The sequence below is a fragment of the Sciurus carolinensis genome, chromosome 10, assembly GCF_902686445.1.
Source record: "Sciurus carolinensis chromosome 10, mSciCar1.2, whole genome shotgun sequence".
NCBI lineage: Eukaryota > Metazoa > Chordata > Mammalia > Rodentia > Sciuridae > Sciurus > Sciurus carolinensis.
This window is the reverse complement of record NC_062222.1, coordinates 56,645,909-56,671,589: the sequence shown is the minus strand read 5'-3', so window position 1 is coordinate 56,671,589 and position 25,681 is coordinate 56,645,909. Positions and strand designations below refer to the sequence as shown.

The 25,681-nt window shown below is 38.8% G+C and overlaps 1 protein-coding gene across 3 annotated transcripts in view; it reads right to left on the bottom strand.

Moving 5' to 3' along the window:
- Adh7 (alcohol dehydrogenase 7 (class IV), mu or sigma polypeptide) overlaps positions 1-24,113 on the bottom strand; it is a 41,614-nt gene extending 17,501 nt beyond the window's left edge. For all 3 annotated transcript variants that reach the window (XR_007110504.1, XR_007110505.1, XM_047566501.1), the window contains exons 1-5: positions 23,991-24,113; positions 2,913-3,014; positions 1,918-2,056; positions 1,541-1,628; positions 1,227-1,443 (exon numbers count right to left, since the gene is read on the bottom strand). Coding sequence is in view for 1 of the 3 variants with exons in the window: in XM_047566501.1 (XP_047422457.1) it covers positions 1,227-1,443; positions 1,541-1,628; positions 1,918-2,056; positions 2,913-3,014; positions 23,991-24,008 (564 nt within the window). In the remaining 2 variants the exon portion in view is untranslated. The remainder of the gene's footprint in view (positions 1-1,226; positions 1,444-1,540; positions 1,629-1,917; positions 2,057-2,912; positions 3,015-23,990) is intronic.
- Between the last annotated feature and the right edge of the window lie 1,568 nt (positions 24,114-25,681).

Sequence of the window (25,681 nt, the reverse complement as noted above, 5' to 3'; positions counted from 1 at the left end):
ATAGATAAAGAAACTGTGGTATATATATAATGGAATGTTACTCAGCCATAAAGAATAATAAAATTATGGCATTTGCAGGCAAATGGATGAAATTGGAGATATCATGCTAAGTGAGATAAGCCAATCTCAAAAATCCAAAGGACGAATGATCTCCCTGATCAGTGGATGATGACACCCAATGGGGGGTGGGAAGGGGGTAAGAATGCAGGAAAGAGGAACTGTGTAGAGGGAAAAGAGGGGTGGGGGGGCGGAAAAATAACAGAATGAATCAAACACTATTATCCTATGTAAAAGTATGATTACACAAATGATATGCCTTTACTTCATGTACAAACAGAGAAACAGTATGTATCCCATTTGTGTACAATAAAAATAAATTAAAAAAAAGAATTTAGTTTTGTACATACTTAATTTGAGATATCTATGAGATATCTACATGGAGACAACAAATAGGGAATTTGAATAAAAAATTCTGGGGCTCTGAAATAGTTTGGAATATAAATTTGGAATCGACTAATGTACTGATAAAATCGTAAGGCTTTGGAGTTGAATGAGACCACCACAGTGTGGGGATTTCTTGGTTTGTTAGCAGGATTTTACTCTTTATGAATATTTTGTAATAACAACATAAAAGTGATTTATATAGCCCTAATCCAATATATCTGATACCCTTATAAAACAGGGAAAATTGGATATGAAGATACACATCTAGGGAAGATGATGTGAACAGACATAGGGAGATGTCCACAAGGCAAAAAGCAAGTCCTGTATTATATTCTTCCCTTGCAGCCTTCAGCAGGAACCCGCCCCGCCAACATTCTTATTAAGGACTCCTGGTTCCAGAACTATGAGACAATAAATTTGTGTTGTTCAAGCTACCCAGTCTTTAGTGCTTTGTTATAGAAGCTCTAGCAAACTAATACATATTAATTTTAGATACAAATCTAAATTTTAGAAAATGAACCAAAAGAAGATATGAAGGAAACAAAAAGTAAATCTAGAAATTTTATTTCCATTTATTTGGAAATCAAATTTTCAGTCTGAATCTTTCTGTTTTTTCCAATTGACAAGGCATTGTATAGAAATACCCTTGAAAAGATGTAACATGTTTTCAGAATATTTTGCTTGTCTATGTATTTTCAAATATCTTCAGGATCCCAAGGGCAGAAAAAAGGAGGTAAGTAAGTAAAGAAATGTAGAAGAAATCAGTCTACCCTGTTTCTTACCTTGCCAGTTTTAATGGCAGCCCCATAGCCAGTGGAAAATCCACAACCAATTAGACAGACTTTCTCAGGAGGAGCTGCAGCATCAATCTTAGCAATGGAAGATTCATCCACAACTGTGTACTCAGTAAATGTGCTGGTGTTCATGAAGTGATAGACTGGTTTACCCTTGCACATAAATCTGGTAGTGCCATCGGCCAGTACTCCACGACCAGTAACACTATTTGATACATCAAACGCACATATTAGTTCATCAGTTAAAAAATTAGCATAGGAACAACTTAAAGGACATTAGAGTAAGAATGACTGAAACCTACTCACTCCTGACGCAAAGATTGCCCTCTGGGTTACGGCAAGCATTGCATTCTCTACACTGTGGCAGAAAGAGAGGGATGACTTTGTCACCTAGAGGAAAAACATAAGGTGTTGTTCACTAATATGAAAATGTGAAACAAAAAATGTGAATTGAGTCCACACTACATGTGACAGTTTCTTAAAAGTATTATAAGCACCATGGAATTTGCATGTTAAAAGCTCAGATTTTGCCAAATTGAGCATTACATTTAGCCTATCCATTCTCCTGTGTCCTTTTGTCTCCCTAAAGTGGTTTAAGACTCTAATTCCTGTGTGTGCTATTTCTTTGATAGGATAATAGACGCCTACTTAATGCAACTTGGGATTGACATCTGCATACCTGGTTTCACTGCAGTGACTCCTTCTCCAATGCTTTCCACAACCCCAGTTGCTTCATGTCCCACAATTACTGGAAATTTAGACACCATTGCTCCTTTTATCACATGGTCATCTGTGCGACAGATTCCTGTGGCCAAAATCTGTGTTACAAAAAAAAGATTACCAACCAGAAAACTGGAAACTGGTCATTTTACAGTTGGAAAATATTAAACTTGCTCTTGAAGAAATTGTAATTGCTTATTCCAGGTCATTGTCTAATTTAATAGTGTTGACTCTTAGAAGATTCTAAGCCAAAAATCAACCGTCAGACAAATTCCTCTTTTAAGAAACTTAGATTACTGACTCTGGCCCTACATTGAATCTTGGTGACTTTTCTGTAGTAAACTGGTGCTCTTGTGAGGGAATCAGAATGCAGCTATTGTGCACGTAACTGGCAGGTCCTTCTAGGACTCTTTTAAAGGGTATAGGGAATGGTATATAAACAGACAAACTAGGAACAAAATCTTACTGTTACTGCAGTGTTCAGATAATGGGAGTGCTTCAGAGAGATTGGCAACAATGCCTACTCAGGCATAGGTGTCCAAACCACAGGTTAGGCTCTGTCCAAAAGAATGGGGGAACACCCCTGGAAGCTGTCATTTCCCAGGCACAAATGAGTTCCTTATTTCATCTGAGATCTTACCTCCATACAATCTGACTCCCTGAAGATTTTTTAAAAAATCATTAGTCATGACTACTAATCATTTTTTATCAATGTTATATCAACACAAATGAAAACTTGAATAGATCAGATTAGCACAGTTGTTTTTTAATTGGTAATAAACTTTTAATTTCACAGTAGGGCAACCATTTCTCTAACAAAATACAAGAACCAGTGGGAGAATTAAGACCCCAAATTTGGCAAACAACTCCCTATTAATACTATAACCTCCTAATGATAATTTTCTCAATGTGTGATAACTTTACAGGTTTATATAGTCTGAGGCCCTTTCTTACCTTAATGCGAACTTCTTTAGCCTTTGGTGGGGCAACTTCTATTTCCTCAATGGAGAAAGGTTGATTCAGTTCCCATAGCACAGCAGCTTTGCACTTAATAACCTAAAAAGTTGGAAAATGTCATAATGGTTCCGAATTATGTTGTTATAAGCACAGACTCCCTGAATACTAAATATGTGAACAGAAGATCGAACATAATATTCTAATTTTCTCAGATGTTTTTCATCAAACACTAGAATTTTAAGCCTTATAGATCATTGTGGATATCTTTATTTATGGTACGGGAAATGCAGTCCATAAAGATAAAATGATTATTTATCCATTGTTACATAGCACATGCGGTACAGGGCTAGAGTAGATCTTTTTCCAACCCACTCACTTTTTTTTAAACATAATATTCCAATAAACTAATTTCTTTTGTTACAATTTTAGATGCAATAAATTAGTAAAACTGTTGTAAATGTATTCCTGATTCACAAGGAATAAATCAGTAAAACAAAATGCTGCAAATTTATCCACGATTTTTTAAGCCAGAGTTTAACTGCTGCATATAATCATGTAGCAATGGTGAAAAAGTTAGAGAACTAACATGGAAGGGATAAAGGGAACTGTGAACACTAGGAAGTACATCCACTGTGACTGCATTCCTGGGTGATGTAATCTGTCTTTGCATCTCTGTAACCCTTTTTGCACCAGGCTGAGTTTTCACTAGAAGGTTTTGATCATTGAGTAAGTTAAAGCTTCTCATCTTGAGAAGTGGGAAACACTTAGTGACTGGCCTTCACTTATTTAACTAGTTTTGCTAGAGTTTCCAATTAAAGGGTTTTGCAAAGATTATCAGATTTTTATGAGGGGGGTGAAAGAGAGAGAGACCTCCATCTTCTCACTTGCAAATCTGTCTAGGACTCCTACAAAATATTTTAATTAATGTTCTGGTGCAAAATAAGTTATCACTCATTTTATTTGTCAAATAATACACCCCTCCTAGAGTGTTCCTTAGGTAGTTAAGTGCTTTTGAAAAGAGATTAATTGTAAGAAACTATGAGCTGAGAACAAATGGGTGACAGAAAGCCATCAATGGTTCAATTTAATATTCACCCACTGCCTTGCTAAGCAGAATAGTTTGGCCCAACATTGAGTTTAGAAGCCTCACACAACATTCCCAAACAGATTCCAGGTGGATTCTTAGTTAAGATTTATTTTAAAACTCAAACTATTTTATCAATCAGTAAAGAAGTAAATATTAATAATAAGGAGCATGGAGAATTTTTATGTTTAAAAATGATGGGGAATGATCCTACATTTAGAAGACCCCAAAAATCTACCCCCCAAACTCCTAGAACTCATAAATGAATTTAGGAGAGTAGCAGGACACAAAACTAACACCCATAAATCTATTGCATTCCTATACACCAATGACGAATCAGCTGAAAGAGAAATTAGGAAATCCATTCCATTCAAAATAGCCTCATCAAAAAGCAAAGCAAAACAAACAACGACGATGACAAAAAACCCTTAGGAATCAATCTAACAAAAGAGGTGAAAGAAAGACCTCTACAATGAAAACTATAGAACACTAGGAAAGACATTAGAAAATGAAACAATATTAATGTCCTTGGATAGGCAGAATTAATATTGTCAAATATGCTACCAAAGTACTATACAGATTCAGTGCAATTCCCATCAAAATTCCAGTGACATTCTACATAGAAATATAAAAAGTAGACATAAAATTTATTTGGAAAAAGAAGAGACCCAGAATAGCCAAATCAGTCTTTAGTGAGAAAAGTGAAGCAGGAAACCTCCCAATACCAGACCTCAAATTGTACTACAGAGCTATAGCAACAAAAAAAGCATGGTACACGTACCAAAATAGGCATGAAGACCAATGGAATAGAGTAGAAGATACAGAGACAAATCCACACAAATACATTTATCTCATACTAGACAAAGGCACCATAAATATACATTGGAGAAAAGATAACTTTTTCAACAAAAGGTACTGGGAAAACTGGAAATCCATATGTACCAGAATGAAATGGAACCCCTTTCTCTCAACCTACACAAAAATCAACTCAAAGTGGATCAAGAACATAGGCATTAGACCAGAGACCCTGAGTCTACTAGAAGAAAATGTTCGCCCAACTCTTCATCATGTCAACTTAGGAACAGAGTTCCTCAACAAGACTCCTAAAGCACAAGAAATAAAATCAAAAATCAGTAAGTGTGATGGTATTAAACTAAAAAGCTTCTTCACGGCAAAGGAAACAATCAAGAGAATGAAGAAAGAGCCTACAGAATGGGAGAAAATCTTTACCATCTGCACCTTAGAGCAGCAAACTCCAGGATATTTAAGACCTAAATCTTAACACCAAAAATAATAATAATAATAATAATAATAATAACCCAATCAATAAATGGGCAAAGGAACTGAACAGGTACTTCATAGAAGAAATATAAATGGTCAAAAATATATGAAAAAAACCTTCAACATCTCTAGCAATTGCAGACATGCACATTAAAACTACTCTGAGATTTCATCTCACTCTAGTAAGAATGGCAATTATCAAGAATACAAGTAACAAATGTTGGCAAGAATGTGGGGAAAAGGATATACTCATACATTGTTGGCGAAACTACAAATTAGTGCAAACCACTCTGCAAACGAGTATGGAGACTTGTCAAAAAACCAGGAATAGAACCACCATTTGAACTAGTTATCCCACTCCTCAGAACATATCCAGAGGAATTAAAATTAGCCTACTACAGTGACACAGCCACATCAAAGTTTATAGCAGCACAATTCATCATTGCTAAGTTATGGAACCAAACTCGATGGCCATCAACAGATGAATGGATAAAGAAATTATATACAATTACTCATCCATAAAAAAGAATGACTTTATGCCATTCGCTGGTAAATGGATGGAACTGGAGACTGTCATGCTAAGTGAAATAAGCCAATCCCCAAAACTCATAAGTCAAATGTTCTCTCTGATATGTGGATGCTAACCCACACACGGGGGGACAGGATGGAGTTCAGTGGATTAGACAAAGGGGAATGAAGAGAAGGGAAAGGGGTTAGGAATTGGAAAGAGAGTGGAATGAATCTAACATAATTTCTTATTGTACATGTATGAACACACCACAGTGAATCTCAACATCGTGTATATTCACAAGACTGGGATCATAATTAGAATAAGATATATTCTAAGACTACATAAATATATCAAAATAGATTCTACTGGCAAGTATAACTAAAAAGAACAAATAAAAATTTTAAAATAAAAAGCTTTGTTAAGAAAAAAAAAAGAAAGATGGGGAAAAATCATAAAGGAAACAGCAACTCTTCAGAATGAAAATTTTGTGTGTTGAAAAACAGTAAGTAAACTTTCCAAATTGAAAGAAAGTAAGCCCAGAAAAATACTTAAAGCAAAATGACAAAAGTGACCTTGCTTGACATCTACAATACTTAATAAAAATTTTAAGGAAAGCATTAAGACTGCCAGTCTTCCCATTCCTGCCCCTTGCTGATATACACACACTCCAGGAAATGCAGGTAAAGGACATTAGAAGAAAAATATGAGAAGTTAATGTATGGTGAAATGTTTGTTTTCCTCAGTTATAAAGTATTTTAAAAAAGAAAAATGAGATACATTTCTCTGCACACCAAATCAATAACAACATTTTACTTAATGAGACTACACAACTTTGCCACAAGGGTGGTCAAAGAGGACCTCATTCAAGCCAACCCCTCTGGAAGGTAATTTACAGTGTGTGTCAAGATACTGAAGAATGTTTTGACACTTTTCCCACATAATTTCCATTTTCAAAATCTGAAGGCACTTCCACAGGTTCAGGCACAGGAGGCTTCGGTGCCTCCGCGGGAGCCGTCTTGGCCTGAGCTCAGTCGGTGCTACTAACGCCAGAGGGCGGCACACCCTTCCCACGCAGAGCTGCCTTTTTGGAGGGGCTCTGCACGTTCCTGCAGCTCCTCCTGGGGGTCCCAGGCACCCTTGGTCTGCTAAGATCATGACTCCCAGACAGGGCCACACTTTCCCACGTTGAGCTGGGCGGCCTGGGGAGCAGCGAGAGACTCACGGGGCTCCATCAGGGCAACCCTCGTACTCGGCTCCGAAACCTTGCAGGTGGCAGCTCTGGCTTTCGAAGCTGTCTGAGTCGCCTTTCTGCGTTGGGGTTCCATGACTGGTGCTCCCCGTTGCTCAAAAGAAGAGTCTACTTCGGGAAAAGGCCATGGGAGGAGGAATTAGCAATGTCTTGATGGAAATGAAACTTAAAAATGTGGTGCTAACGCAGGGTCTGTGGCCTCAAGGTCTTTTTATAAGGCTAGACAGGGTTTTCAAGATGGCAGACTAGAGGGTGGCTGTATTTCATGTTGCTCCTGGACTCAGGATTCAAGAAGAGGAGATATTGAGAGACTTGGGACCAACTCAAAGCTGCCGGGTGAGTCTCTCCCGTTGGGGAGGTGTCCCAGATGGGGCGGTAGTCCCGGAACACAGGGAACTTTGTGAAGTAGAGTTGCCCAACGAGACACCCCTCCCCCCGCTGGAGCAGTGAACTTGGAAAACTGGGAGCATCGTAGAGGAGGCCGCTCAGCACAGCGCTTGGACTCGGAGCAACCCGCCGGGGCTCCAGGCAGCTGCCCAAAGGGGCAGCAGGAACTGCGCAGCAAGCTGTTTGGACTCAGAGCGACCACCCCTGAACATCCGGGGGCTGCCCAGAGGAGGAGAAGGAGCGGAGCGGGTCACTTGGACTCGGAGCAGCTGCACCAGAGCTCCAGGCCGCTGCCCAGAGGAGGAGGTGCATGGGGAGTTGTTTGGACTCAGAGCGACCACTCTGAACACTGGGGGACTGCCCAGAGGAGGAGGAGGAGTGCAGCGGGTCGCTTGGACTTGGAGTGACTGCACCAGAGCTATGGGCAGCTGCCAAGAGGAGGAGGCGCTCAGTGAGTTGTTTGGACTCAGAGCAACTGCTCCTGATCATGGGGGGTGGGGGGTGGGGCTGCCCAGAGGAGGAGGAGGAGTGCGGCAGGTCGCTTGGTCTCTGAGCGGCCGCACCAGAATTCTGGGCAGCTGCCCGGAAAAGGAGGCATGTGGCGGGTCGCTTGGACTCAGAGCGACCACTCCTGAACACCTGGGGGCTGCCTGGAGGAGGAGGAGAAGCGCGGTGGGTCACTTGGACTCGGAGTGACTACACCAGGGCAAAGGGTGGTTGTCGGGAGGAGGAGGTGCTCAGTGAGTTGTTTGGACTCCTAGCAACCACACCGGAACACCAGGTGGCAGCCTGGAGGAAGAGGAGTGTGGCGGGTCACTGGGCCTCAGAGCAACTGTACGGGGCTCCAGGTGGCTAGTCAGAGGAGGGGCTGCATAGCCAGGTGATTAGGTGCAGAGCAGGGTCCCAGGACCTAGGCGGCTTCTTGGTGGAAGAGCCACACAGAGATAAGCTGAGGGGTGGAGTGAGGGTTCCAGGACTGTGGGCAGATTCTCTGAAGAGAGGCAGACTAAGGAGACTCGTCTGCAAAGAGTGAGTCTCCCAGGCCAGGAGGTAGGTCCGGGCCCCTGGGAACATTGCCGAGGAAGGCTGCCCAGTCCAGGCAGTAGTTGTGATTGAGGGAAGCCTCTACGAGGGGAACTGACCAGCGAGACCTCCCCACCGGGTGAGTCTTCCCTGCCGGGTGAGGTTTTCTCACAAGGACAGTAAAATCAGAGACATAGGCCCAAACAGGCCTTGCCTCAGCCCGCAGCCTAGTTCCCCTTTGGATGACCACTGGTCAATAAGTGGAGGCACCTCTGTCCACTAGCAGGGAATATACCCCACCTGAAGGCCACTGCCCCTAGAGAGGAAGCTTCCTTGTGGAGCACCACATTATCAACTTCCTCCAAGACTTCAGGTTACTGAAGGCTAAGAGGGGATATACTAGAAATCTTCAGGGACATTGTAAGTCAATATAGGAAATCTGCAACATCTCAGCAGTCCACTGATACCTGAACAATATGAGAAAACAAGGGAAGAAAATGCCCCAAACAAATCTAGATGTTACATCAATAAAATCCAATGACAGCATGGCAGAAGAAATGACAGAAACGGAGCTCAGAATGTACATAATTAAAATGATCAGAGAAGCAAATGAGGAGATGAAAGAGCAAATGCAGGCATTGAATGATGAGATGAAAGAACAAATGCAGGCATTGAATGATCGCACCAATCGACAGTTAAAAGAGCAAATACAGGAAGCAAAATTTCATTTCAATAAAGAGTTAGAGATATTGAAAAAAACACAAACAGAAATCCTTGAAATGAAGGAAACAATAAACCAAATTAAGAACTCCATAGAAAGCATAACCAATAGGATAGAACACCTGGAAGACAGAACCTCAGATATTGGAGACAAAATATTTACCTTGAAAACAAAGTTGACCAAACAGAGAAGATGGTAAGAAATCATGAACAGAATCTCCAAGAATTATGGGATATCATGAAAAGGCCAAATTTAAGAATTATTGGGATTGAAGAAGGCTTAGAGAAACAAACCGACCCCTGCGGTGGGAGGTGCCGTTCAAGGCTAGCCTCTCGGAGCTGACCGCCCAGTGAGAGACTTTCTACATAGAACCAGCCACAAGCCCCCGAACCAACGGAGAGCCTCGATCCGCAAACAGCCTCTGGGATCAGGGCAGGGCAGCCAGACACCTCTTCAGGCGGCTCTGCCCACTCCGGCTGCAGGCTCTCTTCTCGGGGCGATCCAAGATGGCGGACTAGAGGGAGACTGCACCCCCTGTCGCTCCAGAACCCAGGAGTTAAGAAGGGGAGGCATTGAGAGACTGGGACTGAAATAGAGCCACGGGTGAGTCTGCCCACTGGGTAAAGCTTGGCCCGGGGGGCAGGCCCAGATAGAGGTGGCTTATCGGAGCCGGGCAGGGCAGCTAGAGTCATCCACAGGCAGCCCTGCACACTCCGGCGGTGGGCTCCGCCCACACAGCCAGCTTCTCCAGGTTCTCGGAACGGAACTGGCCCGCTGGTGAGAGCCTTTCTGACCAGAACAAGCTCCGAGTCCTGGAGCCAGTGCAGCTCAGTGTACTCTGGCACGCAAGCAGATTCAGGGTCCAGACAGGGCAGCCAGAGACTTCCCCAAGTAGTCTGGACCCCTGCGGTGGGAGGTGCCGTTCAAGGCTAGCTTCTCGGAGCTGACCGCCCAGTGAGAGACTTTCTACATAGAACCAGCCACAAGCCCCCGAACCAACGGAGAGCCTCGATCCGCAAACAGCCTCTGGGATCAGGGCAAGGCAGCCAGACACCTCTTCAGGCGGCTCTGCCCACTCCGGCTGCAGGCTCTCTTCTCGGGGCGATCCAAGATGGCGGCCTAGAGGGAGACTGCACCCCCTGTCGCTCCAGAACCCAGGAGTTAAGAAGGGGAGGCATTGAGAGACTGGGACTGAAATAGAGCCACAGGTGAGTCTGCCCACTGGGTAAAGCTCGGCCCGGGTGGCAGGCCCAGATAGAGGTGGCTTATTGGAGTCAGGCAGGGCAGCTAGAGTCTTCCCAAGGTAGCCTTCCACACTCCGGCAGTGAGCTCCTCCCACACGGCCAGCTGCACGGTGCAGGCCCACAGTGAGAGCATTTCAGCACAGAGCCAGTTCCAAATCGTGGAACCAGTAGGGGGCTAGGGACAGTTTTCTTCGGATACGCTGCTTTATCAGATTCCTCCAAGACATCAGGCTACTGAAGGCTGGGAGGTGATACACTGGAAATCTACCGGGACACTATAAGCCAATAGCAGAAAACTGCAATATCTCAGGGTCCCACTGACAACTGACCAATATGAGAAAACAAGGGAAGAAAATGTCCCAAACAAACCTAGATACTACATCAATAAAACCCAATGACAGCACAGCAGAAGAAATGTCAGAAAGGGAGTTCAGAATGTACGTAATTAAAACGATCAGGGAAGCAAATGAGGAGATGAAAGAGCAAATGCAGGCATTGAAGGAGGAGATGAAAGAGCAAATGCAGGCATTAAATGATCGCACCAATCAACAGTTAAAAGACCAAATACGGGAAGCAAGAGATCATTTCAATAAAGAGTTAGAGATACTGAAAAAAAACCAAACTGAAATACTTGAAATGAAGGAAACAATAAACCAAGTTAAAAACTCCATAGAAAGCATAACCAATAGAATGGAGCACCTGGAAGACAAAACCTCAGACATTGAAGACAAATTATTTAATCTTGAAAGCAAAGTTGGCCAAACAGAAAAGATGGTAAGAAATCATGAACAGAATCTACAAGAATTATGGGATATCATGAAAAGGCCAAATTTAAGAATTATTGGGATTGAGGAAGGCTTAGAGAAACAAACCAAAGGAATGAACAACCTATTCAATGAAATAATATCAGATAATTTCCCAAATCTGAAGAATGAAATGGAAAACCAAATACAAGAGGCTTATAGAACTCCAAACATACAAAATTACAACAGACCCACACCAAGGCACATTATTATGAAAATACCTAACATACAAAATAAAGACAGAATTTTAAAGGCCGCGAGAGAAAAGAATCAAATTACATTCAGAGGGAAACCAATAAGAATATCAGCAGATTTTTCAATCCAGACCCTAAAAGCCAGAAGGGCCTGGAACAACATTTACCAAGCCCTGAAAGAAAACGGATGCCAACCAAGAATCTTATACCCAGCAAAACTTACCTTCAAATTTGACGATGAAATAAGATCCTTCCATGATAAACAAAAGCTAAAGGAATTTACAAAAAGAAAGCCAGCATTACAGAACATTCTCAGCAAAATATTCCATGAGGAAGAGATGAAAAACAACGATGCAAATCAGCAACAGGAGGCGCTAGCCTAAAGGAATAGCCAAATAAAGGAGAAACCAAATCATGCCAAATACAAATATGAGTCAATTGACTGGGAATACAAATCATATCACAATAATAACCCTGAATGCTAATGGCCTGAATTCATCAATCAAAAGACACAGACTGGCAGATTGGATTAAAAAGAAAAATCCAACAATATGCTGCCTGCAAGAGACTCACATCATAGAAAGAGACACCCATAGACTAAAGGTGAAAGGATGGGGAAAAACATACCATGCACACGGACATAGCAAAAAAGCTGGAGTATCCATCCTCATCTCAGATAATGTGGACTTCAAGCCAAAACTAGTCAGAAGGGATAAAGAAGGACATTACATGCTGCTTAAGGGAAGCATAAATCAGCAAGACATAACAATCATAAATATCTATGCCCCGAACATTGGCTCATCCACGTACATCAAACAAATCCTTCTCAATTCCAGAAATCAAATAGACCACAACACAATCATACTAGGTGATTTTAACACACCTCTCTCACCACTGGATAGATCGTCCAAACAAAAATTGAATAAAGAAACTATAGATCTCAACAACACAATCAGCAATTTAGACTTAACGGACATATATAGAATATACCATCCAACAAAGAACGAATACACTTTCTTCTCAACAGCACATGGATCCTTCTCTAAAATAGACCACATTTTATGCCACAAAGCTACTGTTAGCAAATAGAAGAAGATAGAGATACTACCTTGTACTCTATCAGATCATAATGAATTGAAATTAGAAATAAATGACAGAATAAAAAACAGAAACTTCTCCAATACTTGGAGACTAAATAATACACTATTATATGATGAATGGATAACAGAAGACATCAGGAGGGAAATAAAAAAATTCTTAGAAGTAAACGAGAACAAAGGCACATCATATCCAAATCTCTGGGACACTATGAAAGCAGTACTTAGAGGAAGATTTATTTCATGGGGTGCATTCAAAAAAAGAAGTAGAAATCAACAAATAAACGACTTAACACTACAGCTCAAAGCGCTAGAAAAAGAAGAGCAGACCAACACCAAAAGTAGTAGAAGACAGGAAATAGTTAAAATCAGAGCCGAAATCAACGAAATTGAAACAAAAGAAACAATTGGAAAAATTAACAAAATAAATAGTTGGTTCTTTCAAAAAATAAATAAAATTGATAAACCCTTAGCCACACTAACAAAGAGAAAGAGGGAGAAAACTCAAATTACTAAAATTCGGAATGAACAAGGAAACATCACAACAGACACGACTGAAATACAAAACATAATTAGAAGCTATTTCGAAAATCTATACTCCAACAAAACAGAAAACCTCGAAGACATCAACAAATTTCTAGAGACATATGAATTACCTAAACTGAACGAGGAGGACATACACAACCTAAATAAACCAATTTCAAGCAATGAAATAGAAGAGGTCATCAAAAGCCTACCAACAAAGAAAAGTCCAGGACCAGATGGGTTCTCAGCCGAGTTCTACAAAACCTTTAAAGAAGAACTCATTCCAATACTCCTCAAACTATTCCATGAAATAGAAGAGAGGGAACCCTCCCAAACTCGTTCTATGAAGCCAATATCACCCTGATACCTAAACCAGTCAGAGATACATCGAGGAAGGAAAATTTCAGACCAATATCCTTAATGAACATCGATGCAAAAATTCTCAACAACATTTTAGCAAATCGCATACAAATATATATTAAAAAGATAGTGCACCACGATCAAGTGGGTTTTATCCCAGGGATGCAAGGTTGGTTCAACATTCGGAAATCAATAAATGTCATTCACCATATCAACAGACTTAAAGTTAAGAATCACATGATTATTTCAATAGATGCAGAAAAAGCCTTTGATAAAATACAGCATCCCTTCATGCTCAAAACACTAGAAAAAATTGGGGTAGTGGGAACATTCCTAAACATTATAAAGGCAATCTACGCTAAGCCCATGGCTAATATCATTCTAAATGGTGAAAAACTGAAAGCGTTCCCCCTAAAAACTGGAACAAGGCAGGGATGCCCTCTTTCACCACTTCTATTCAACATCGTCCTTGAGACTCTAGCCAGAGCAATCAGACAAACCAAAGAAATTAAAGGGATACGAATAGGAAAAGAAGAACTCAAACTATCCCTGTTCGCTGATGACATGATTATATATTTAGAGGAACCTGGAAATTCCACCAGAAAACTTTTAGAACTCATAAGTGAATTCAGTAAAGTAGCAGGTTACAAGATCAATGCTCATAAATCCAATGCATTTTTATACATAAGTGATGAATCTTCAGAAAGAGAAATTAGGAAAACTACCCCATTCACAATAGCATCGAAAAAAATAAAATACTTGGGAATCAATCTCACAAAAGAGGTGAAAGACCTCTACAATGAGAACTACAGAACACTAAAGAAAGAAATTCAAGAAAACCTTAGAAGATGGAAAGATCTCCCATGTTCCTGGATAGGCAGAATTAATATCGTCAAAATGGCTATACTACCTAAAGTGCTATACAGATTCAATGCAATTCCAATTAAAATCCCAATGATGTACCTTGCAGAAATAGAGCAAGCAATTATGAAATTCATCTGGAAGAATAAAAAACCTAGAATAGCTAAAGCAATCCTCAGTAGCAAGAGCGAAGCAGGGGGTATTGCAATACCAGATCTTCAACTCTACTACAAAGCAATAGTAACAAAAACGGCATGGTATTGGTACCAAAATAGACAGGTAGATCAATGGTACAGAATAGAGGACATGGACACAAACCCAAATAAATACAATTTTCTCATACTAGACAAAGGTTCCAACAATATGCAATGGAGAAAAGATAGCCTCTTCAACAAATGGTGCTGGGAAAACTGGAAATCCATATGCAATAGAATGAAATTAAACCCCTATCTCTCACCTTACACAAAACTCAACTCAAAATGGATCAAGGACCTTGGAATCAGACCAGAGACCCTGCATCTTATAGAAGAAAAAGTAGGTCCAAATCTTCAACTTGTTGGCTTAGGATCAGACTTCCTTAACAGGACTCCCATAGCACAAGAAATAAAAGCAAGAATCAATAACTGGGATAGATTCAAACTTAAAAGCTTTCTCTCAGCAAAGGAAACTATCAGAAATGTGAAGAGAGAGCCTACAGAGTGGGAGAATATTTTTGCCAACCATACCTCAGATAGAGCGCTAATTTCCAGAATCTATAAAGAACTCAAAAAACTCTACACGAAGAATACAAATAATCCAATCAACAAATGGGCTAAGGAAATGAACAGACACTTCACAGAAGAAGATGTACAAGTAATCAACAGATATATGAAAAAATGTTCAACATCCCTAGTAATAAGAGAAATGCAAATCAAAACTACCCTAAGATTTCATCTCACCCCAATTAGAATGGCGATTATCAAGAACACAAGCAACAATAGGTGTTGGCGAGGATGTGGTGAAAAAGGAACACTCATACATTGCTGGTGGGGTTGCAAATTAGTGCAGCCACTCTGGAAAGCAGTGTGGAGATTCCTCAGAAAGCTTGGAATGGAAACACCATTTGACCCAGCTATCCCACTCCTTGGTCTATACCCAAAGGACTTAAAATCAGCATACTACAGAGATACAGCCACATCAATGTTCATTGCTGCTCAATTCACCATAGCCAGATTGTGGAACCAACCTAGATGCCCTTCAGTTGATGAATGGATAAAGAAACTGTGGCATATTTATACAATGGAATATTACTCCGCAATGAAGAATGATAAAATTATGGCATTTGTAGGCAAATGGTCGAAATTGGAGAATATCATGCTAAGTGAGATAAGTCAATCTCAAAAAACTAAAGGACGAATGATCTCGCTGATAAGCGGATGAGGACGTATAATGGGGGTGGGAGGGGTTAGCATTAGGTTTAGGGTTAGGTTTAAAGTTAGGCTAAGGAGAGCGGTAAGAATGAAGGAAAGAAGGACTGTATAAAGGGAAAAGGGTGGGAGGGGTGGGGGGGAAGGGAAAAAAAAAGAAACATCATTACCCTATGTAAACGTAAAAAAATAAAAAAAAATAAAAAAAAAAGAAACAAACCAAAGGAATTAACAATCTCTTCAATGAAATAATACCAGAAAATTTCCCAAATCTGAAGAATGAAATGGAAAACCAAGTACAAGAGGCTTATAGAACTCCAAATATACAAAATTACAACAGACCCACACCAAGGCACATTATTATGAAAATACCTAACATACAAAATAAAGACAGAATTTTAAAGGCCACGAGAGAAAAGAATCAAATTACATTCAGAGGGAAACCAATAAGAATATCAGCAGATTTTTCAATCCAGACCCTAAAAGCTAGAAGGGCCTGGAACGACATTTACCAAGCCCTGAAAGAAAATGGATGCCAACCAAGAATCTTATACCCAGCAAAACTTACCTTCAAATTTGATGATGAAATAAGATCCTTCCATGATAAACAAAAGCTAAAGGAATTTACAAAAAGAAAGCCAGCATTACAGAACATTCTCAGCAAAATATTCCATGAGGAAGAGATGAAAAACAACGATGCAAATCAGCAACAGGAGGCGCTAGCCTAAAGGAATAGCCAAATAAAGGAGAAACCAAATCATGTCAAAAAACAAATGTGAGTCAAATGACTGGTAATACAAATCATATCACAATAATAACCCTGAATGTTAATGGCCTGAACTCATCAATCAAAAGACATAGACTGGCAGATTGGATTAAAAAGAAAAATCCAACAATATGCTGCCTGCAAGAGACTCACATCATAGAGAGAGACACCCATAGACTAAAGGTGAAAGCATGGGGAAAAACATACCATGCACACGGACACAGCAAAAAAGCTGGAGTATCCATCCTCATTTCAGATAATGTGGACTTCAAGCCAAAACTAGTCAGAAGGGATAAAGAAGGACATTACATGCTGCTTAAGGGAAGCATAAATCAGCAAGACATAACAATCATAAATATCTATGCCCTGAACATTGGCTCATCCACGTACATCAAACAAATCCTTCTCAATTCCAGAAATCAAATAGACCACAACACAATAATACTAGGCGATTTTAACACACCTCTCTCACCACTGAATAGATCGTCCAAACAAAAATTGAATAAACCATAGATCTCAATAACACAATCAACAATTTAGACTTAACAGACATATATAGAATATACCATCCAACAAAGAACGAATACACTTTCTTCTCAACAGCACATGGATCCTTCTCTAAAATAGACCACATTTTATGCCACAAAGCTACTGTTAGCAAATAGAAGAAGATAGAGATACTACCTTGTACTCTATCAGATCATAATGAATTGAAATTAGAAATAAGTGACAGAATAAAAAACAGAAACTTCTCCAATACCTGGAGATTAAATAATACACTATTATATGATGAATGGATAACAGAAGACATCAGGAGGGAAATAAAAAAATTCTTAGAAGTAAACGAGAACAAAGGCACATCATATCAAAATCTTTGGGACACTATGAAAGCAGTACTTAGAGGAAGATTTATTTCATGGGGCGCATTCAAAAAAAAGAAGTAGAAATCAACAAATAAACGACTTAACACTACAGCTCAAAGCGCTAGAAAAAGAAGAGCAGACCAACACCAAAAGTAGTAGAAGACAGGAAATAGTTAAAATCAGAGCCGAAATCAACGAAATCGAAACAAAAGAAACAATTGGAAAAATTAACAAAGTAAATAGTTGGTTGTTTGAAAAAATAAACAAAATTGATTATCCCTTAGCCACACTAACAAAGAGAAAGAGGGAGAAAACTCAAATTACTAAAATTCGGAATGAACAAGGAAACATCACAACAGACACGACTGAAATACAAACCATAATTAGAAGTTATTTTGAAAATCTATACTCCAACAAAACAGAAAACCTCGAAGACATCAACAAATTTCTAGAGACATATGAATTATCTAAACTGAACGAGGAGGACATACACAACGTAAATAAACCAATTTCAAGCAATGAAATAGAAGAGGTCATCAAAAGCCTACCAACAAAGAAAAGTCCAGGACCAGATGGGTTCTCAGCCGAGTTCTACAAAACCTTTAAAGAAGAGCTCATTCCAATACTCCTCAAACTATTCCATGAAATACAAGAAGAGGGAATCCTCCCAATCTCGTTCTATGAAGCCAGTACCACCCTGATACCTAAACTAGACAGAGACACATCGAGGAAAGAAAATTTCAGACCAATATCCTTAATGAACATCGATGCAAAAATTCTCAACAACATTTTAGCAAATCACATACAAATATATATTAAAAAGATAGTGCACCACGATCAAGTGGGTTTTATCCCAGAGATGCAAGGTTGGTTCAACATTCGGAAATCAATAAATGTCATTCACCATATCAACAGACTTAAAGTTAAGAATCACATGATTATTTCAATAGATGCAGAAAAAGCATTCGATAAAATACAGCATCCCTTCATGCTCAAAACACTAGAAAAAATTGGGGTAGTGGGAACATTCCTTAACATTATAAAGGCCATCTACGCTAAGCCCATGGCTAATATCATTCTAAATGGTGAAAAACTGAAAGCGTTCCCCCTAAAAACTGGAACAAGGCAGGGATGCCCTCTTTCACCACTTCTATTCAACATCGTCCTTGAGACTCTAGCCAGAGCAATTAGACAAACCAAAGAAATTAAAGGGATACGAATAGGAAAAGAAGAACTCAAACTATCCCTGTTTGCTAATGACATGATTATATATTTAGAGGAGCCTGGAAATTGCTCCAGAAAACTTATAGAACTCATAAGTGAATTCAGTAAAGTAGCAGGTTACAAGATCAATGCTCATAAATCCAATGCATTTTTATACATAAGTGATGAATCTTCAGAAAGAGAAATTAGGAAAACTACCCCATTCACAATAGCTTCGAAAAAAATAAAATACTTGGGAATCAATCTCACAAAAGAGGTGAAGGACCTCTACAATGAGAACTACAGAACACTAAAGAAAGAAATTAAAGAAAACCTTAGAAGATGGAAGGATCTCCCATGTTCCTGGATAGGCAGAATTAATATTATCAAAATGGCCATACTACCTAAAGTGCTATACAGATTCAATGCAATTCCAATTAAAATCCCAATGATGCACCTTGCAGAAATAGAGCAAGCAATTATGAAATTCATCTGGAAGAATAAAAAACCTAGAATAGCTAAAGCAATCCTCAGTAGCAAGAGCGAAGCAGGGGGTATTGCAATACCAGATCTTCAACTCTAGTACAAAGCAATAGTAACAAAACGGCATGGTATTGGTACCAAAATAGACAGGTAGATCAATGGTACAGAATAGAGGACACGGACACAAACCCAAATAAATACAATTTTCTCATACTAGACAAAGGTACCAAAAATATGCAATAGAGAAAAGATAGTCTCTTCAACAAATGGTGCTGGGAAAACTGGAAATCCATATGCAACAGAATGAAATTAAACCCCTATCTCTCACCCTACACAAAACTCAATTCAAAATGGATCAAGGACCTCAGAATCAGACCAGAGACCTTGCATCTTATAGAAGAAAAAGTAGGTCCAAATCTTCAACTTGTTGGCTTAGGATCAGACTTCCTTAACAGGACTCCCATAGCACAAGAAATAAAAGCAAGAATCAACAACTGGGATAGATTCAAACTAAAAAGCTTTCTCTCAGCAAAGGAAACTGTCAGCAATGTGAAGAGAGAGCCTACAGAGTGGGAGAATATCTTTGCCAACCATACTTCAGATAGAGTGCTAATTTCCAGAATCTATAAAGAACTCAAAAAACTCTACACGAAGAATACAAATAATCCAATCAACAAATGGGCTAAGGAAATGAACAGACACTTCACAGAAGAAGATGTACAAGCAATCAACAGATATATGAAAAAATGTTCAACATCTCTAGTAATAAGGGAAATGCAAATCAAAACTACCCTAAGATTTCATCTCACCCCAATTAGAATGGCGATTATCAAGAACACAAGCAACAATGGGTGTTGGCGAGGATGTGGGGAAAAAGGAACACTCATACATTGCTGGTGGGGTTGCAAATTAGTGCAGCCACTCTGGGAAGCAGTGTGGAGATTCCTTAGAAAACTTGGAATGGAAACACCATTTGACCCAGCTATCCCACTCCTTGGCCTATACCCAAAGGACTTAAAATCAGCATACTACAGAGATACAGCCACATCAATGTTCATTGCTGCTCAATTCACCATAGCCAGATTGTGGAACCAACCTAGATGCCCTTCAGTTGATGAATGGATAAAGAAACTGTGGCATATATATACAATGGAATATTACTCCGCAATGAAGAATGATAAAATTATGGCATTTGCAGGCAAATGGACGAAATTGGAGAATATCATGCTAAGTGAGATAAGTCAATCTCAAAAAACTAAAGGAAGAATGATCTCGCTGATAAGCGGATGAGGACATATAATGGGGGGTGGGAGGGGTTAGCATTAGGTTTAGGGTTAGGTTTAGGGTTAGGGATAAGGAGTGTGGTAAGAATGAAGGAAAGAAGGACTGTATAGAGGGAAAAGAGGGGTGGGAGGGGTGGGCGGGAAGGGAAAAAAATAATGAATCAAACATCATTGCCCTATGTAAACGTATGATTACACAAATGGTATGTATTGACTCCATGTACAAATAGAGAAACAACATGTATCCCATTTGTATACAATAATAATAAAAATAAATAAATAAATAAAATCAAGCACATTATCCCCAAAAAAATAAATAAATAAAAATAACTGGGATAGAGTAAAACTAAAAAGCTTTCTCTCAGCAAAGGAAACTATCAGCAATGCGAAGAAGGAGCCTACAGAGTGGGAGAAAATCTTTGCCAATCATACTTCAGATAGAGCACTAATCTCCAAAATCTATAAAGAACTCAAAAAACTCTACACCAAGAATACAAATAATCCAATCGACAAATGGGCTAAGGAAATGAATAGACACTTCACAGAAGGAGATCTACAAGCAATCAACAAACATATGGAGAAATGTTCAACATCTCTAGTAATAAGAGAAATGCAAATCAAAACCACCCTAAGATTCCATCTCACCCCAATTAGAATGACAATTATCAAGAATACAAGCAACAACAGGTGTTGGTAAGGATGTGGGGAGAAAGGTACACTCATACATTGCTGGTGGGGCTGCAAATTAGTGCAGCCACTCTGGAAAGTAGTGTGGAGATTCCTCAGGAAACTTGGAATGGAACCACCATTTGACCCAGCTATCCCACTCCTTGGCCTATATCCAAAGGACTTAAAATCAGCATACTACAGAGATACAGCCACATCAATGTTCACAGCAGCTCAATTCACCATAGCCAGATTGTGGAACCAACCTAGATGCCCTTCAATTGATGAATGGATAAAGAAACTGTGGATATATAAACAATGGAACATTACTCAGCCATAAAGTATGATAAAATTATGGCATTTGCAAGCAAATGGATGAAATTGGAGAATATCATGCTAAGTGAGATAAGCCAATCTCAAAAAACCAAAGGACGAATGATCTCACTGATAAGTGGATGATGACACATAATGGGGGGTGGGAGCGGTTAGTGTTAGGGTTAGAGTTAGGGTTAGGGAAGGGGGCAAGAATGGAAGAAGGACTGTATAGAGGGAAAAGAGGGTTGGGAGGGATGGGGGGAAGGGAAAAAAATAACAGAATGAATCAAACAACATTACCCTACGTAAATTTATGATTACACAAATGGTATGCCTTTACTCCATGTACAGAGAAACAACGTGTATCCCATTTGTTTACAATTTAAAAAAATTAATAATATAAAAAAAAATCTACCTTAAGGATGTGCTAAATGGTCCAAAATCTTAATACATATTGGAGGTCATCATAGCACTATTTATAAAGAGAAGTTCTATAAACAAAAATAGAATGATGTTGTGGTAAATCTAAAAATCAGTCTTACATGTTTCCAAAATGTTTATGTTACTTTCAATAAATTGAGAAAATACTAATGTTAAGTTGGAAAATAGGATAAAAATATTTATATACTGTGTGAGTACAGCCACATAAAATATGGATAGAAAAATGTATAGAGGGAATCAAAGTAAAAACAAAATAAATGGGTGTAAAATATGCTTTATTTTTTACCCTTATGCTTTCTAATTATTCAAATTTTCTAGAATGATCTTGGTATAGGCTATATTGTGTTTCCTCCTAATTCATATGTCAAACCCCTAATCCTCAGTACCTGGGAATATGATAAAGTACCACAGACTGGGTGGTTACCCTACTTGGAGATAGGGTCTTTCAAGATGTAATTAAGTTAAAATGAGGTCATTAATGTTAGCCCCAAAACAATAGAATGGTGACTTCATAAAAAGAGATGACACTAAAGAAAAATCATGTGAAGATAGTAAGAAGAGAGTCATCCATCTACAAGCCGAGAAAGGCCTCAGAAGAAACCAAGTCCATTGACACTAGTGCTCAGAATGTTAGTTTCCAGATGTATGAGAAAACAAATTTCTGCTGTTTAAGCCATCCAGTCTGTGGTACTTGGTTTTACCAGTCTTAGTAAACTCAGACAATTATCTATCACTTTTTAAGAAAGAAAAATAATTCAATGTAAGATGAAAGAAAGCAATCCTCAATGTAGAAGGAAACTTTTCTTTCATGATCAGCATCGAAACCCTAAAGCAACTTGGAAAATATGTAACCTTCTGCAAAGGAAACATGCATGAATATCTCCATATCAAAATTATATAGCTATTATGCCATATGTATTATACACTGTATCATTAACTAAAATTGGAAAGTGCTGCTTGGAGGACATTGAGTTCTCTCTTATTTGGAAATGTTCTAACAGTGTCTAGATGCCCACCTTATAGAGATGCAGAGCGGGCTCTAGAGTTATTGGTTGAACGAAGTTGCAAATTTTTTAAAGATTCCTTCCAACCCTAAGATTCATTGATTTCTATGGGTAAAGTGTCTAGCTTCTGTAATGAAAAATTAATTCTTCAAGTTACTAGTTTTGCTGGATTTCTGACCCAAACTAGAATGTTCTTTATTCCAGTTCTATTCAATTCTGGGAAAAATTATTTCAAATTCTAATATCATAGGGCCTCCTTATCTTATCACATTATCCAGACTTCAAATGCCATCTTTATATTTCCAAAACCATAAGTTTGGCTGAATGAAAAGTTATTTAAATAAGAATAAAATATCTAAAGACATCAAACACTTTTTAAAAAATTTTTACAGACTGCATTTTGATTCATTGTACAAAATGGAGTACAACTTTTCGTTTCTATGTAGATTCATACACACAATGAATTCATACACACAATGATACACAATGTAGATTCATACCATTCGTGTAATCATATGTGTACATAGGGTAATGATGTCTCAGTTCACTATCCTTCCTTCCCCCACCCCCTCCCGCCTATTTCCCTCTACACAATCCAAAGGGTGCCTAACACTTTGTGCAGCGTGTACCCATTTAAAGCAAGGAACTTATACTGATATATTTGCAAATGAAAAAAAATGCTAAAGTTATTTCTAAAATTACTACCAACTCTAATTTTTAAAAAAGGAATAAGAGTACTTAATCTACAATGTAGTCTTATTAACAAAGAATTTTTATACTTATGTTTTGATAGAAAAATACATTCTTAAGAAACCTTAAAAGCATGATAAACTTTTGTTGTCCACCTGGAATTCCATTGGTTTGGCATTTATCATTGTCAACAGTAGGACACTTTTCAAACAGTTCCCAACAAAGAGATACACATCTTCTGCTGAACTACTGAGGTGAATGCAGTATGTGTTACTGAGTCTTCTGAAATCTCCTCATGGAAACATTTCACTTTACAGAGACCATGTCCAGTTATGCTGAATTAAATTATGATTAATGTTAGTATAAACCACCACTCTATTTTCTTCCAGTGTTTTACTGGAAAGCCTTCCATGTGTGGTTTTTAATTTAACCCTACTTTTATTGACACTGTAAAAGTTTACTCAGAATTTTGCCTAGTACATGCCTATTCAACAAGCACTTCATTCCTCAAGAAATATCCCCAAATGTTTAATTATTTTACTGGATTTGAAAGTTCTAAAAGCCAACCCCACATTATTAGACCACCATAACGAGATACAGAAACATTCTGCTTACTTTTCCAGCAGTGCCCATCCTGTCTTTCTCTTGGCTCCGTTTCTGTAAACAGGGACTTTTTCTGACTGATGCTCACTTCACTCTGCTGTAAATAACAGCATCTTCTGCCTGCAAATAAATAGACTGCCCCAAAAGTTCTGCCTTCAGCAATATGATTCACAGTCTTCAAAACATCCCAATGTCCCAGGAGCCCCACCCTTTTTGCAGATTGAGTTGTAAAAATAAATACAGTTAACTATTACGGTCAAACCCAAATCAGGAATCTAACAAAGACTAGATAATCAAACCTACTGAAAAGGGCTGAAAGCATCTTATCCTTCTTATTTTGGAAGATATAAAAACAAAACAGAGGTAGTGAGAGGAGGAGAGGGAGGGGGAAGTGCTGGGGAATGATATGGGCCAAATTGTATTGTTACATTTTGTGCATGTACAAATATGTAACAACAAATCCCATCATTATGTACAACTAAAATGCACCAATAAAAATGTGGAAAGAAAAAAGAAACATGTCAGGTTAGTTCAATTCAACCTAATTTATTTTAAAAATGTGTGCTTTTAAGTGTAAGCTGCTCTGTGGGGCACAGCTGATTTAGGGGCATGTGTACATTTGTATTTAGATTCTACTTCATTTTTACAAAGACTTGATGTAGTTTATGGTAAGTGTAAAATTAAGTAGAAATACAAATAGGACAGTGAAATATAAAAACATGATTGGACTAGAAGGTCAAGGTTGAGAAAGAGAGTTAGGAGTATATAGAATACAGATATGAATAGTCTGGATTTCTAGGTATCTCCGAAATAGAAAGTTAAGTAAAACTCATTGTCCCTGCAAATAGAAAAACTATCATCAGACTCCAAATCACATGATTCACAGGGTTGTCTCAAGTGGTTGTGCAGTGTGTGCACGCATACGGATAACCAGCGTAAGGGCTGAAAAGAAATGAAACCCTTGAATTCAAAGGACTTTCTTTTACTTGGGTAAGTGCTTAGCTCTCCTGAAGTAGTTGTTTCACTATGACAGGTTACTATTTCCTAATATAAGATGCAATGACACCATAATCTCCTGAATCTACTAGCAGTTTTCATAGGAGAGTACCTAAGATAGATCTTAGTGATTTTTCAGTGTTTGTTGGTCACATTGGCACACCAGTACCAAACATTCTACACAAAGGGGATTTTAGTCTTGTAGAATGATCCAATAAAGCAGGTTTTCTAAATCTTCAGAAAAAGCTATTCAGATTATGACCTATTCAGAACACTGAGTCTCACCAGCCCAGAAGAAGAAATTTGCAAGAGTTGATTTTTTTCTGATAGCATGAATGAACAAAACTTTCCTTTTGAAAATGGGTATAAACTTTGCCACAAATCTCTCAATGCATTGTAGGAAGTAATAGGTCTGATTTAAAATATACGTAGTTAGTAATTCTAACTCATTAGCTAACTTCAGTCCAGCAGGTAGAAGCACTACAAGGTGATCAGGCTTTTGTGTAAATACCATTGTTTTCACCATAAATGCTGAAGAAATCAAGCATGTCTTATAGGTATTGCCAGAAAAATGAAGCCAGTATGGACTAGGGTGGACATTGTGAATCTCATCCTTCAAACTAATCCTGATCTCAGCAACAAAGTCTGTTTACCTGTGAACAAAGGCAAAGGGGTGCCAGCCAGTATGAGTGGTGCCAGCACAAACA